General features: G+C 42.8%; 1 protein-coding gene across 1 annotated transcript; it reads left to right on the forward strand.

Moving 5' to 3' along the window:
* The first annotated feature begins 4,207 nt into the window (after nt 1–4,207).
* On the forward strand, nt 4,208–13,552 carry LOC147971448 (uncharacterized). The gene is made up of 2 exons (XM_087523975.1): nt 4,208–5,369; nt 12,648–13,552. The coding sequence occupies exons 1-2, from the start codon at nt 4,208–4,210 to the stop codon at nt 13,550–13,552; spliced, it is 2,067 nt and encodes a 688-aa protein (XP_087380101.1).
* Nucleotides 13,553–13,810: the final 258 nt, after the last annotated feature.

Genomic DNA, 13,810 nt, shown 5'->3' on the forward strand with positions numbered 1-13,810 from the left:
AGATGTGCGTGAATTCATATGAGTATGCATGTTTGATAGATCAATTTTGGTTCGAGTATGGATTACATGTATCAACATCTCGAATTCAAATATTTGAATCCCTTTTTTGTTCACTCCTTTCACGCCCATCTCTCTCGCATGCATGCTCCTTCAGGTAGCTATCACTCTCTTTTCTCCAGCTCATCCGCACGCTCACTTCATGTTTCTCCTATCCTCGCAAGCATGGTCTCTCGACGTCTCCCTTGAGAAGTGTCACACTCTCCCTATCATTATACATTACACGCTTTTCATTATCTCTCACGTCTCTACTGTTCTCTGGTATCACTCGGTACCTAAGCTTTCTTTTTCACCGCCACACACACAGTCTCCACTCGTCTTTCACTTTGTCTTTCTCTCTATGGGATTCTCTCACACACCCTACATGTCTCTACATATGACTCATACCACTAAAATTACTCTCTCTCTCTCTCTCCTGTAGACACAACATTTGTTGCGGTCTCCTTTTCGTCTCCATCCCAGACTGACATTATTCATTTGTTTACCGATCAGACAACTCTGACTACCGTATCCTCTCTCTCTCTCTCACAAACACACACACACAACTCCTGCTTCCACTCCCCTTCCCGACTATCGTCTCTCTCTCTCACACACAAAACTCTCGCTTTCGCACCCCGACTCGTATTTCTCTCACAAACATTTATCGACTAGATAGCCTCTAGATAGGTTTATACACCCGCACACTCGTGCTTCCACCATCGCATACATGTCTCTCTCCTGCCCCTTGTATCTATGTAGATTTTTCTTCCCTTCTTGAGACACGCCCTCTCGATCGTGCACACACACACTATCGCCTCATTTTAAGCTGATACCTATTTTCACACACACACACACACACTCCTTGTGTCTTTGTCACACATGCACTCCGTCCTCCTCCACTCTCCCTCTCTCTCACACACACATGGGCTTTTTGCAACAACTAGCAAGATGCCCATGTGTTGCACGGAACATCAAGATGCATTTGTATGAGTAGTTTATCTTGTGGGGGAAAAGGATGAACAAGGGAAGGCCTTATTTGCAAATGTGGAGAGGGGTGTGGGTATCTTTTTGCAAAATTGCCATAGTTTCCTTCCTATCCTTCAGATATAGATCGGACGGCCTATATTGCAGGATGGCAGGCACACGATCATCACCGACAATGCTTTTTATAAGAGTAGGGATAAAAAGTAGAGTTGGTGATGAAGGTGGGCCTGCCATCCTGCAATGTAGGTCGTCTGATTTATATCTGATGGATAGGAAGGAAAATATGGCAATTTACCCGCACTCTTCACCACATTTGCAGATAAGGCCTTCCCTCGTTCATCCTTTTCTCCCACAAGATCTTGATGTTCCGTGCAATGCACGGGCATCTTGCTAGTAAGAGTAGAAATTAGACATATACCACTTCTCGAATCTTGAAACCAACAACATTCCTCCCTTATCTCATCAAAACCGCCAAAGGAATATATTTTGAGTGAAACATAACATATTTTTAGTGATATACGTATTTCAAAACTAGACTTTTTTTCTCTATCAAATCGGTGAATATGTATTAATCCACTTTGATCATGTGGCAACGCATTGGCACATTGCTAGTAGTTATTATAATTTTTTGGACACCAGACAAACGGTGGAGTACATATACAAAGAGAAGAGGCGCATGCACGCAGTCGGCCTCTCGCTGTCTCGCACACATGAGTGTTACGTAAAGGCGACGTTAACAAATAAACCCTAAAACCCTAGGTGCACGATTGCTGCATTCGCGGGTACCGGGTACGTGGTGGAGCACCTTTGTAGGAATAGTCAGCTCGCGTGATAATTTGATCCATAGGAGTTGATGGTCGGGACTACAGGTGAACGACTTGGAGCGCGGTGGCTCGCCAGTTGCCACAGATCGAGTAGCCATGTTTAAAATATCGTTTTTAGAGGGGTTAAGAGTTCCGATTTTCAATGGCGCGTTATAAGTAGTAAGTAGTTTTTAGAACGATTGGTATGGAGCGAAAATGGAATTCATAGTACTACGTACCTCCTTGGCGTATGGTTGTTGATACGTCCATTTTGCATCATGCTTTTATATCGATATTTATTGTATTATGGGCTGTTATTTCACATTATGTCACAATACTTATGGCTATTCTCTCTTATTTTACAAGGTTTACATAAGGAGGGAGAATGCCGGCAGCTGGAATTCTGGGCTGGAAAAGGAGCAAATATTAGAGACCTATTCTGCACAATTCCAAAAGTCCTGAAACTCCACGGAATACCTTATAATAAATAATGAAAAATCCTCGCCAAAGATGAAGACCAGGGGGCCCACACCCTTTCCACGAGGGTGGGGGGCGCGCCCCCTACCTCGTGGGCCCCCTGGTGGCTCTCCGATGACCATCTTCTCCTATATGAAGTCTTTTGTCAAGAAAAAAAATAAGAAGCAACCTTTCGAGACGAAACTCCGTCGCCATGAGGTGGAACCTTGGCGGATCCAATCTAGAGCTCCGGCAGAGCTGTTCTACCGGGGAAACTTCCCTCCCAGAGGGGGAAATCATCGCCATCGTCATCACCAACGCTCCTCTCATCGGGGGAGGGCAATCTCCATCAACATCTTCATCAGCACCATCTCATCTCAAGACCCTAGTTCATCTCTTGTATCCAATTCTTGTCTCCAAGTCCAGGATTGGTGCTAGTAGGTTGCTAGTAGTGTTAATTACTCCTTATAGTTGATGCTAGTTGGTTTAATTGGTGGAAGATCATATGTTCAGATCCTTTATGCATATTATTACCCCTCTGATTATGAACATGAATATGCTTTGTGAGTAGTTACGTTTGTTCCTGAGGACAAGGGAGAAGTCTTGCTATTAGTAGTCATGTGAATTTGGTATTCGTTCGATATTTTGATGAGATGTATGTTGTCTAGCCTCTAGTGGTGTTATGTGAACGTCGACTACATAACACTTCACCATTATTTGGGCCTAGAGGAAGGCATTGGGAAGTAATAAGTAGATGATGGGTTGCTAGAGTGACAGAAGCTTAAACCCTAGTTTATGCGTTGCTTTGTAAGGGGCTGATTTGGATCCATATGTTTCATGCTATGGGTAGGCTTACCTTAATACTTTTGTTGTAGTTGCGAATGCTTGCAATAGAGGTTAATCATAAGTGGGATGCTTGTTCAAGTAAGAATAGCACCCAAGCACTGGTCCACCCACATGTCAAATTATCAAAGTACCGAACGCGAATCATATGAACATGATGAAAACTAGCTTGACGATATTCCCATGTGTCCTCGGGAGCGCTTTTCCTTATATAAGAGTGTCATGGCATGACCCAGCCCAGGACGAAGGCCCAAGGCCGCGTGACACAACAGGAGATTGGCTCGAGCGTTCGAGGCCCAGCGCAAGGAGGCGATTCTAGGCACGGCAAGCAGCTCAGCTATATGAGGAGATTCAGAGAGCAGAAGACGGGGGAAGACTCGGAACTAGTTCCTCTCTCTCTGTATCCTTTCCCCTCTTCTCCTACCTCTGCCCAGAAATTGTATCTGAATTGTATCAGGAAGAACCTTGAACTCTAGCTGGTTCATAACACTTGGTATCAGAGGTCACTTCGTTCCTCTTCGATCCGTGCGTGCTCCGTCAGTCCGATTGTGGTGAGCGACAGATTTTTGTCCACCGCTGTAAATCCTCTCCTTCGGCAGGAACTGCCACCTCGATTGGGGCGATTTGGCGTCGAAGAAGCATGGGCCAACCGCTGTAGAGCAGCAGATCTCGGCCGCCATGGATACGGTGGAGCAGCAGGGGGCGGCGACCAACGCCAAGCTCGACTCGATCTTCGAACAACTCAAGGGCGTCACCGCTTGGATGCAGCAAATGGATTCCACAACAAAGTCTCTCACCGCATCGGCCTCCCTGCTCTAGCTCCACATGGAGGATGCGGCGGCACGGCTGGAGGCGCTTGAATCGTCGCCATCGCGTCCACCTGATCCAGCGAACACCACCGTGACACCACCAACTGTGGAGGTGCGCACCCATGGCGTGGATCGGCCCAACGGGAACGCGGGCATCTCCAACATCGGGGGCCGGTTCTAGGGGATCCTAGATCCTCTGGTCTGCCTCCGGCCAACGATATGCCCCATTATGCACCCCACCTATTCGACAGAGAGTCTCATCCAGAAGAGCGTCGCATGTCACACACATCACACCGTCCTCCCTTTGGTAGCACAGCGAAGATGGATTTTCCCAAGTTCGACGGAACCGATTATCAAGTTTGGCTTGATAATTGCGAACTATACTTTGAGATTTACAGTGTGTCTGAAGCGATGAAAGTAAAATTCGCTTCTCTGAACTGTGTGGGCAACGCGGTGCTCTGGCTCAAAATGCTTCAGAAGCGCCGGGATGTTGCGACTTGGCATGATTTTTGTACTTCGGTTAGAGAAAAATGGGGTCGTGATAAACATAAATTCTACATGAGGCAAATGCTGTTGTTAAGTCAAGTAGGCACAGTCGAGGAGTATACAGCGAAGTTCGACACACTTAGGCATCAAATTCTGCTTGCTGACCCGCACACTCATGAGGTTTTCTTTGTGGAGCGCTATACTGCTGGTCTTCGTCCTGATATTCGCTCTGCTGTTGTTTTACATCGTCCTGAAGATGTAGATACTGCTAGCTGTTTGGCTTTGTTGCAGGAGGCGGAGTTGGCGCACGAACAACCTCAGTCATTGGGCAAGTCCTTTCGACAATCAAATCGTCATAGCTCCTCCAATGACAAGCCAAAGTATACTACATCTACTGATGATTCACGCAAAGTTACAGAAAAACTCGAGGCACTGCGCAATTACAGGAAGGCCAAGAACCTTTGTTTCACTTGTGGCGAGCCATGGGCACGGGGTCACAAGTGTCCGGACAAGGTACCAATACATGTCATGGAGGAACTCTTGGAAGTTTTGCAGCTAGACGACCCCCTGGATCCGCAACAACAACCAAACTCCAGTTCCGATGAAGAGGTCATGCTTCTATCAACAACTTCCAAACCAGAGACATCAGTTCGTCGACGGACCATCCGCCTCCATGGCATGATTGGCAAGCGTAGTATCCTGATCTTGGTGGATTCAGGGGCAAACTGCTCATTTGTGGATGAGCAATTGGCCGTTGACCTCCATCTGCAGCCTCAGGAGATGGCTCCAGCACAATATGTGGTGGCCGGAGGAGCCACGATGACCAGCTCGCAGTGGATACCTAAACTGTGTTGGTGGACACAGGGGTATACCTTCCAACAAGATGTGAAAGTTCTTCCACTCGGATGCTATGACCTTATTGTGGGGGCAGATTGGCTTGAAGAACTGATACGTCTCCAACGTATCTATAATTTTTGATTGCTCCATGCTACTTTATCTATTGTTTTGGACTATATTGGGCTTTATTTTCCACTTTTATATTATTTTTGGGACTAACCTATTAACCGGAGGCCCAGCCCAGAATTGCTGTTTTTTTGCCTATTTCAGTACTTCGAGGAAACAGAATATCAAACGGAGTCCAAACGGAATGAAACCTTCAGGAACATGATCTTCTCACCGAACGTGATCCAGGAGACTTGGACCCTACTCCAAGAAGTTTCCGGGGAGGTCACGAGGGTGGAGGGCACGCCCCCTGGGCGCGCCCCCTGCCTCATGGGCCCCTCGGAGCTCCACCGACGTGCTCCTTCCACCCATATATACCTACGTATCGTAAAACTTCCAGAACGGATATTAGATCGGGAGTTCCGCCGCCAGAAGCCTACGTAGCCACCGAAAACCAATCTAGACCCGTTCCGGCACCCTACCGGAGGGGGCAATCCTTCTCCGTTGGCCATCTTCATCATCCCGGTGCTCTCCATGACGAGGAGGGAGTAGTTCTCCCTCAGGGGCTGAGGGTATGTACCAGTAGCTATGTGTTTGATCTCTCTCTCTCTCTCGTGTTCTTGAGATGATACGATCTTGATGTATCGCGAGCTTTGCTATTATAGTTGGATCTTATGTTTCTCCTCCCCCTCTTCTCTCTTGTAATAAATTGAGTTTCCCCTTTGGAGTTATCTTATCGGATTGAGTCTTTAAAGACTTGAGAACACTTGATGTATGTCTTGCCATGGATATCTGCAGTGACAATGGGATACCACGTGCCACTTGATGTACGTTTTGGTGACCAACTTGCGGGTTCCGCCCATGAACCTATGCATAGGGGTTGGCACACGTTTTCGTCGTGATTCTCCGGTAGGAACTTTGGGGCACTCTTTGAGGTTCTTTGTGTTGGTTGAATAGATGAATTGAGATTGTGTGATGCATATCGTATAATCATGCCCACGGATACTTGAGGTGACATTGAAGTATCTAGGTGACATTAGGGTTTTGGTTGATTTGTATCTTAAGGTGTTATTCTAGTACGAACTCTAGGGCTGTTTGTGACACTTATAGGAATAGCCCAACGGATTGATTGGAAAGAATAACTTTGAGGTGGTTTCGTACCCTACCATAATCTCTTCGTTCGTTCTCCGCTATTAGTGACTTTGGAGTGACTCTTTGTTGCATGTTGAGGGATAATTTTATGATCCAATTATGTTAGTATTGTTGAGAGGACTTACACTAGTGAAAGTATGAACCCTAGGCCTTATTTCCTATCATTGCAATACCGTTTACGCTCACTTTTATCATTAGTTACCTTGCTGTTTTTATATTTTCAGATTACAAATACCTTTATCTACCATCCATATTGCACTTGTATCACCATCTCTTCGCCGAACTAGTGCACCTATACAATTTACCATTGTATTGGGTGTGTTGGGGACACAAGAGACTCTTTGTTATTTGGTTGCAGGGTTGCTTGAGAGAGACCATCTTCATCCTACGCCTCCTACGGATTGATAAACCTTAGGTCATCCACTTGAGGGAAATTTGCTACTGTCCTACAAACCTCTGCACTTGGAGGCCCAACAACGTCTACAAGAAGAAGGTTGTGTAGTAGACATCAAGCTCTTTTCTGGCGCCGTTGCCGGGGAGGTGAGTGCTTGAAGGTATATCTTTAGATCTTTCAATCGAGTCTTTTAGTTTCTTGTTTTATCACTAGTTTAGTTTATAAAAGAAAATTACAAAAAAAATGGAATTGAGTTTGTCTCATACGCTTCGCCTTTTTAATATCTTTCGTGAGTATGATGGAAAGGATAATTGTGCTCAAGTGCTAGAAGAAGAAATCTACAAAATGTTTGGCACTAAATCTTTGAATGATGAGCATGATTGCAATGTTGTTAGTACGAATTCTTTGAATAGCCATGATGCTAATGATGATTGCACTAGTTATGATGAAAATACCTCCTATAAACATGTCAATTTTTGTGGAGTAGATTGGGTTTGCAAGTACACACCGAATAGGGAAGATAGATATTGTAAGAGGCATAAGTACTTAGAAACTAAAGTGTTGCAAGAAAGTCTAGATGAATGTGCTGAAAGATTCAATATTTTTCGTGCCCCTTGTGAACTTTGCAATGAACATGGTCATTTAAAGCTCCAATGCTATTTGTTTCATGATCAAGTCATGTCCAAACATTGTGATAATTTGATTACCCTTGAGCATCATAAAGAGCTTAGCCTTCTTTTGTGTTATGAAGAAATGAAACGTATAACTGAGGGTATTCCAAAGTTTAATCTTGATAGAGTTATTGATTTTGATCTAGAGAATATTTATATGTACTGCGCGGTGAATTTCATTGAAAATCCTTATATTGCCAATTACATAAAGAAAAGAAAACAAATAGAAGATGAAGAGAATGCTAACGAAAGGGAAGAGACTTCCCAATATTCTACTATTATTTCTTATGATGAATCAGGTAACGAAGAGGAGCCCTCTATTCAACCAATCTCATTAATAAGGAGCTCCAAAAAGAGGATTGAACCCACACATGATGTGGTGAAGAAGAAGAAAAGAAAAAGGAAGAGAGGTAAAAAGGTATCTCTCCCAAATAAAGTTGCTCCTATTATTGTTGTGCCTCATGAAAATGATACACTTGATGATGATCTTGTTATGCCTATTGCTTGTTGTGATGATTATGATTGGGAAGATAATGACACTTCTTATGATCTTGAAAATCTTTTTGGCACTTGCTTGGAAGAATATTATAATTGCTATACTATTGGTTCTATCTATACTAATAATGATGAGAGTGATTATGCTTATGATATGAAAAGGCTCAAGCTTGAGGAAGCTATGTTTGATGAGGATGACATATTTGAGAATATATTTTCTGCAATTAATGTTTGTCCCAAGCTTGGGGATGCTATGTTTAATAATGATGATATTTTTATCCTCTCAAGTTTTGATATGCAAAGTTGTTATGATGATAGCATGCCTTCTGCTTACGATGATTATATTGATGAAAGTGGGTTTGGAAGAGTGTCAACTTTAGGAAGTAATGATCCCACTATTTTGGAGTATGTTGAATCTTATAATATTTATGAAAGTGGATTTGGAGAGGTCATGACTTTATTTAGTGATGTATCCACTATCTTGGAAGAGGTTTCAATCGATTATGATGAGAACAAAGTTGCTACTTATGATGATTATTGTGATAAAACTTATGCTATAAAGAGTAGTGATGATTATATTTATAAAACTTGTCATGATTATGAGTACCCTTTCTCTGAACATTACTCCTTTAACGTGGAAACAATTTATAGTATTCAAGTCTCTTATGATACTCCCACTATTCCGAATGAGAAGAATTTTGCTTATGTGGAGAGTAGTAAATTTTCTATGCAAGTAGATCATGAAAATAATTATTTAGGTGCTGGTTATATTTTTGAATTCATTCATGATGCTACTGGAAATTATTATGAGGGAGGAATATATGCTTGTAGGAATTGCAATAATATCAAATATCCTCTCTATGTGCTTAAAATCTTGAAGTTATGCTTGTTTTGCCTTCCTATGCTAGTTGATTATTGTTCCCATAAGTTGTTTTCTCACAAAATCCCTATGCATAGGAAGTGGGTTAGACTTAAATGTGCTAGTCATATTCTTCATGATGCTCTCTTTATGTTTCAATTCTTATCTTTTATGTGAGCATCATTGAAATCATCGTGCCTAGCTAGGGGCGTTAAACGATAGCGCTTGTTGGGAGGCAACCCAATTTTATTTTTGTTCCTGTTTAGTAATAAATAATTCATCTTGCCTCTGTTTAGATGTGGTTTTATGTGTTTAATTAGTGTTTGTGCCAAGTAGAACCTTTGGGAAGACTTGGGGAAAGTCTTGTTGATCATGCTGTAAAAAACAGAAACTTTAGCGCTCACGAGAATTGCTGCCATTTTTATTTGGAGAGTGATATTTAGTTAATTATTTTTGCAGATGATTAATAGATAAATTCCTTAGGTCCAGCAATTTATTTGAGAATTTTATGAGTTCCATAAGTATACGTTTGATCCAGATTACTACAGACTGTTCTGTTTTTGACAGATTCTGTTTTTCATGTGTTGTTTGCTTATTTTGATGAATCTATGGCTAGTAAAATAGTTTATAAACCATAGAGAAGTTGGAATACAGTAGGTTTAAACACCAATATAAATAAATAATGAGTTCATTACAGTACCTTGAAGTGGTGATTTATTTTCTTATACTAACGGAGCTTACGAGTTTTCTGTTAAGTTTTGTGTTGTGAAGTTTTCAAGTTTTGGGCAAGGATTCGATGGACTATGGAACAAGGAGTGGAAAGATCCTAAGCTTGGGGATGCCCATGGCACCCCCAAGATAATCCAAGGACACCAAAAAGTCAAAGCTTGGGGATGCCCCGGAAGGCATCCCCTCTTTCGTCCACTTCCATCGGTAATTTACTTGGAGCTATATTTTTATTCACCACATGATATGTGTTTTGCTTGGAGCGTCTTTTATTATTTGTGTCTTTTCTTGTTAGTCTACCACAATCATCCTTGCTTTACACACCTTTCGAGAGAGCCATGTATGAATTGAAATTTGTTAGAATACTCTATGTGCTTCACTTATATCTTTTGAGCTTGATAGTTTACTCTATGTGCTTCACTTATATCTTTTTGAGCGTGATAATTTTTGCTCTAGTGCTTCACTTAGATATTTTAGAGCACGGTGGTGGTTTGTTTTAAAGAAACTTGATCTCTCATGCTTCACTTAGATTATTTTGAGAGTCGTTAATAGCATGGTAATTTGCTTAATGTTAATATACTTGGTATTCAAGATATGTGAAACTTTCTTTTTAGTGGGTTGAATACTAAGATAAGTTTGATGCTTGATAATTGTTTTGAGATATGGAGGTGATAATATCATAGTCGTGCTAGTTGAGTAGTTGTGAATTTGAGAAATACTTGTGTTGAAGTTAGCAAGTCCCGTAGCATGCACGTATGGTTAAAGTTGTGTAACAAATTTGAAGCATGAAGTGTACCTGGCTTGTGCATCCTTATGAGTGGTGGTCGGGGACGAGCGATGGTCTTTTCCTACCAATCTATCCCCCTAGGAGCATGTGCGTAGTACTTGATTTTTGATGACTTCTAAATTTTTGCAATAAGTATATGAGTTCTTTTGACTAATGTTGAGTCCATGGATTATACGCACTTTTACCTTTCCGCCATTTGCTAGCCTCTTCGGTACCGTGCATTGCCCTTTCTCATCGGGGGTATAGAAGTTGGGAACATCTTTGTGTGACGAAAATGAAGCATAGCCTAACTATATGATTTTGTAGGGATGAACTTCCTTTGGCCATGTTATTTTGAGATGACATAATTGTTTGATTAGTATGCTTGAAGTATTATCATTTTTATGTCAATATGAACTTTTGTCTTGAACCTTTCAGATCTGAATATTCATACCATGATTAAGAAGATTTACATTGAAATTATGCCAAAGTATCACTCCGCATCAAAAATTCTGTTTTTATCATTTACCTACTCGAGGACGAGCAGGAAGTAAGCTTGGGGATGCCTGATAAGTCTCCAATGTATCTATAATTTTTGATTGCTCCATGCTACTTTATCTACTGTTTTGGACTATATTGGGCTTTATTTTCCACTTTTATATTATTTTTGGGACTAACCTATTAACCGGAGGCCCAGCCCTGAATTGCTGTTTTTTTGCCTATTTCAGTATTTCGAGGAAACAGAATATCAAACGGAGTCCAAACGGAATGAAACCTTCAGGAACGTGATCTTCTCACCGAACGTGATCCAGGAGACTTGGACCCTACTCCAAGAAGTTTCCGAGGAGGTCACAAGGGTGGAGGGCGCGCCCCCCTGGGCGCGCCCCCCTGCCTCGTGGGCCCCTCGGAGCTCCACCGATGTGCTCCTTCCACCCATATATACCTACGTATCGTAAAACTTCCAGAACGGATATTAGATCAGGAGTTCCGCCGCCAGAAGCCTACGTAGCCACCGAAAACCAATCTAGACCCGTTCCGGCACCCTGCCGGAGGGGGCAATCCTTGTCCGGTGGCCATCTTCATCATCCCGGTGCTCTCCATGACGAGGAGGGAGTAGTTCTCCCTCAGGGCTGAGGGTATGTACCAGTAGCTATGTGTTTGATCTCTCTCTCTCGTGTTCTTGAGATGATACGATCTTGATGTATCGCGAGCTTTGCTATTATAGTTGGATCTTATGTTTCTCCTCCCCCTCTTCTCTCTTGTAATAAATTGAGTTTCCCCTTTGGAGTTATCTTATCGGATTGAGTCTTTAAAGACTTGAGAACACTTGATGTATGTCTTGCCGTGGATATCTGTGGTGACAATGGGATACCACGTGCCACTTGATGTACGTTTTGGTGACCAACTTGCGGGTTCCGCCCATGAACCTATGCATAGGGGTTGGCACACGTTTTCGTCGTGATTCTCCGGTAGGAACTTTGGGGCACTCTTTGAGGTTCTTTGTGTTGGTTGAATAGATGAATTGAGATTGTGTGATGCATATCGTATAATCATGCCCACGGATACTTGAGGTGACATTGAAGTATCTAGGTGACATTAGGGTTTTGGTTGATTTGTATCTTAAGGTGCTATTCTAGTACGAACTCTATGGCTGTTTGTGACACTTATAGGAATAGCCCAACGGATTGATTGGAAAGAATAACTTTGAGGTGGTTTCGTACCCTACCATAATCTCTTCGTTCGTTCTCCGCTATTAGTGACTTTGGAGTGACTCTTTGTTGCATGTTGAGGGATAATTTTATGATCCAATTATGTTAGTATTGTTGAGAGGACTTACACTAGTGAAAGTATGAACCCTAGGCCTTATTTCCTATCATTGCAATACCGTTTACGCTCACTTTTATCATTAGTTACCTTGCTGTTTTTATATTTTCAGATTACAAATACCTTTATCTACCATCCATATTGCACTTGTATCACCATCTCTTCGCCGAACTAGTGCACCTATACAATTTACCATTGTATTGGGTGTGTTGGGGACACAAGAGACTCTTTGTTATTTGGTTGCAGGGTTGCTTGAGAGAGACCATCTTCATCCTACGCCTCCTACGGATTGATAAACCTTAGGTCATCCACTTGAGGGAAATTTGCTACTGTCCTACAAACCTCTGCACTTGGAGGCCCAACAACGTCTACAAGAAGAAGGTTGTGTAGTAGACATCAAGAACACAGCCCCATGTGGGTTCATTGGCGTCACAAGACCATGCGTTTCACTCATGACGGGCATCGGATCACATTGACTGGTATCAAGGAAACGGGAACACGCTGCAAGCAGATATCAGCATGCAAGTTGCACGGCTTGCTACGTCGGGGAGCAATTCAGCATGGCGTTCAGGTACGAGCGATGCATCAGGAACAAGATCTGCTATCTATGACAGAGCAGAACACACTGTCAGGGACTGTATCTTCAAACACGGCGATGCCAACTGAGGTTGCAGATTTATTGGTGGAATTCCAGGACTTGTTTCAAGCCCCTACATCCTTACCTCCTCGGCGAGCCCGAGATCACAAAATACCGTTGATTCTTGGTGCCCAACCAGTAAGTGCAAGGCCATATCGTTACACACCACAACAAAAGGACGAGATTGAACGTCAGATTAAGGAAATGCTCCGACAAGGGATCATTCATTTGAGCACCAGCCCCTTCGCCTCTCCGGTGTTACTGGTGCGAAAGAAAGACGGTTCATGGCGATTCTGTGTGGACTACCGGATGTTGAATGCAATCACGATCAAGAATAAGTACCCCATACCCATCGTGGATGAACTGTTGGACGAATTGGCCGGGGCCTGTTGGTTTACTAAGTTGGATATGCTATCAGGATATCATCAGATCTGTATGGCAGAGGGAGACGAGTTCAAGACAGCTTTTCGCACACATCAGGGGCTTTACGAGTTCTTGGTGATGCGATTTGGAGTTACAGGAGGGCCATCGACGTTCCAAGGAGTGGTGAATTTTTCATTTGACGGCCTGCTGTGCAAAGGAGTGTTGCTATTCATGGATGATATCTTGGTGCATAGTCACACATTGGAGGAACACGTTCAAAAGTTAAAGCTGTTTATCAGATTCTGAGACAGAATCAGTTTGTGATCAAACGTTCCAAGTGTGCTTTCACGCAGCAGAAAATAGAGTATCTTGGTCATGTGATTGGGGCAGAAGGAGTGGCTACAAACCCAACAAAGATTGTAGCGGTTACAACTTGGCCAGTGCCGACGAATTTGAAGGAATTGCGTGGGTTTCTCGGCTTGACAGGCTACTATCGCAAGTTTATTCAGAATTATGGCATCATAAGTCGACCTTTGACTGAGTTGTTAAAGAAAGGGCTCCTAT

The sequence above is a fragment of the Triticum urartu genome, chromosome 5A (assembly GCF_056163025.1).
Source record: "Triticum urartu cultivar PI428250 chromosome 5A, HENAU_Tu73, whole genome shotgun sequence".
In the NCBI taxonomy this organism is placed as follows: domain Eukaryota; kingdom Viridiplantae; phylum Streptophyta; class Magnoliopsida; order Poales; family Poaceae; genus Triticum; species Triticum urartu.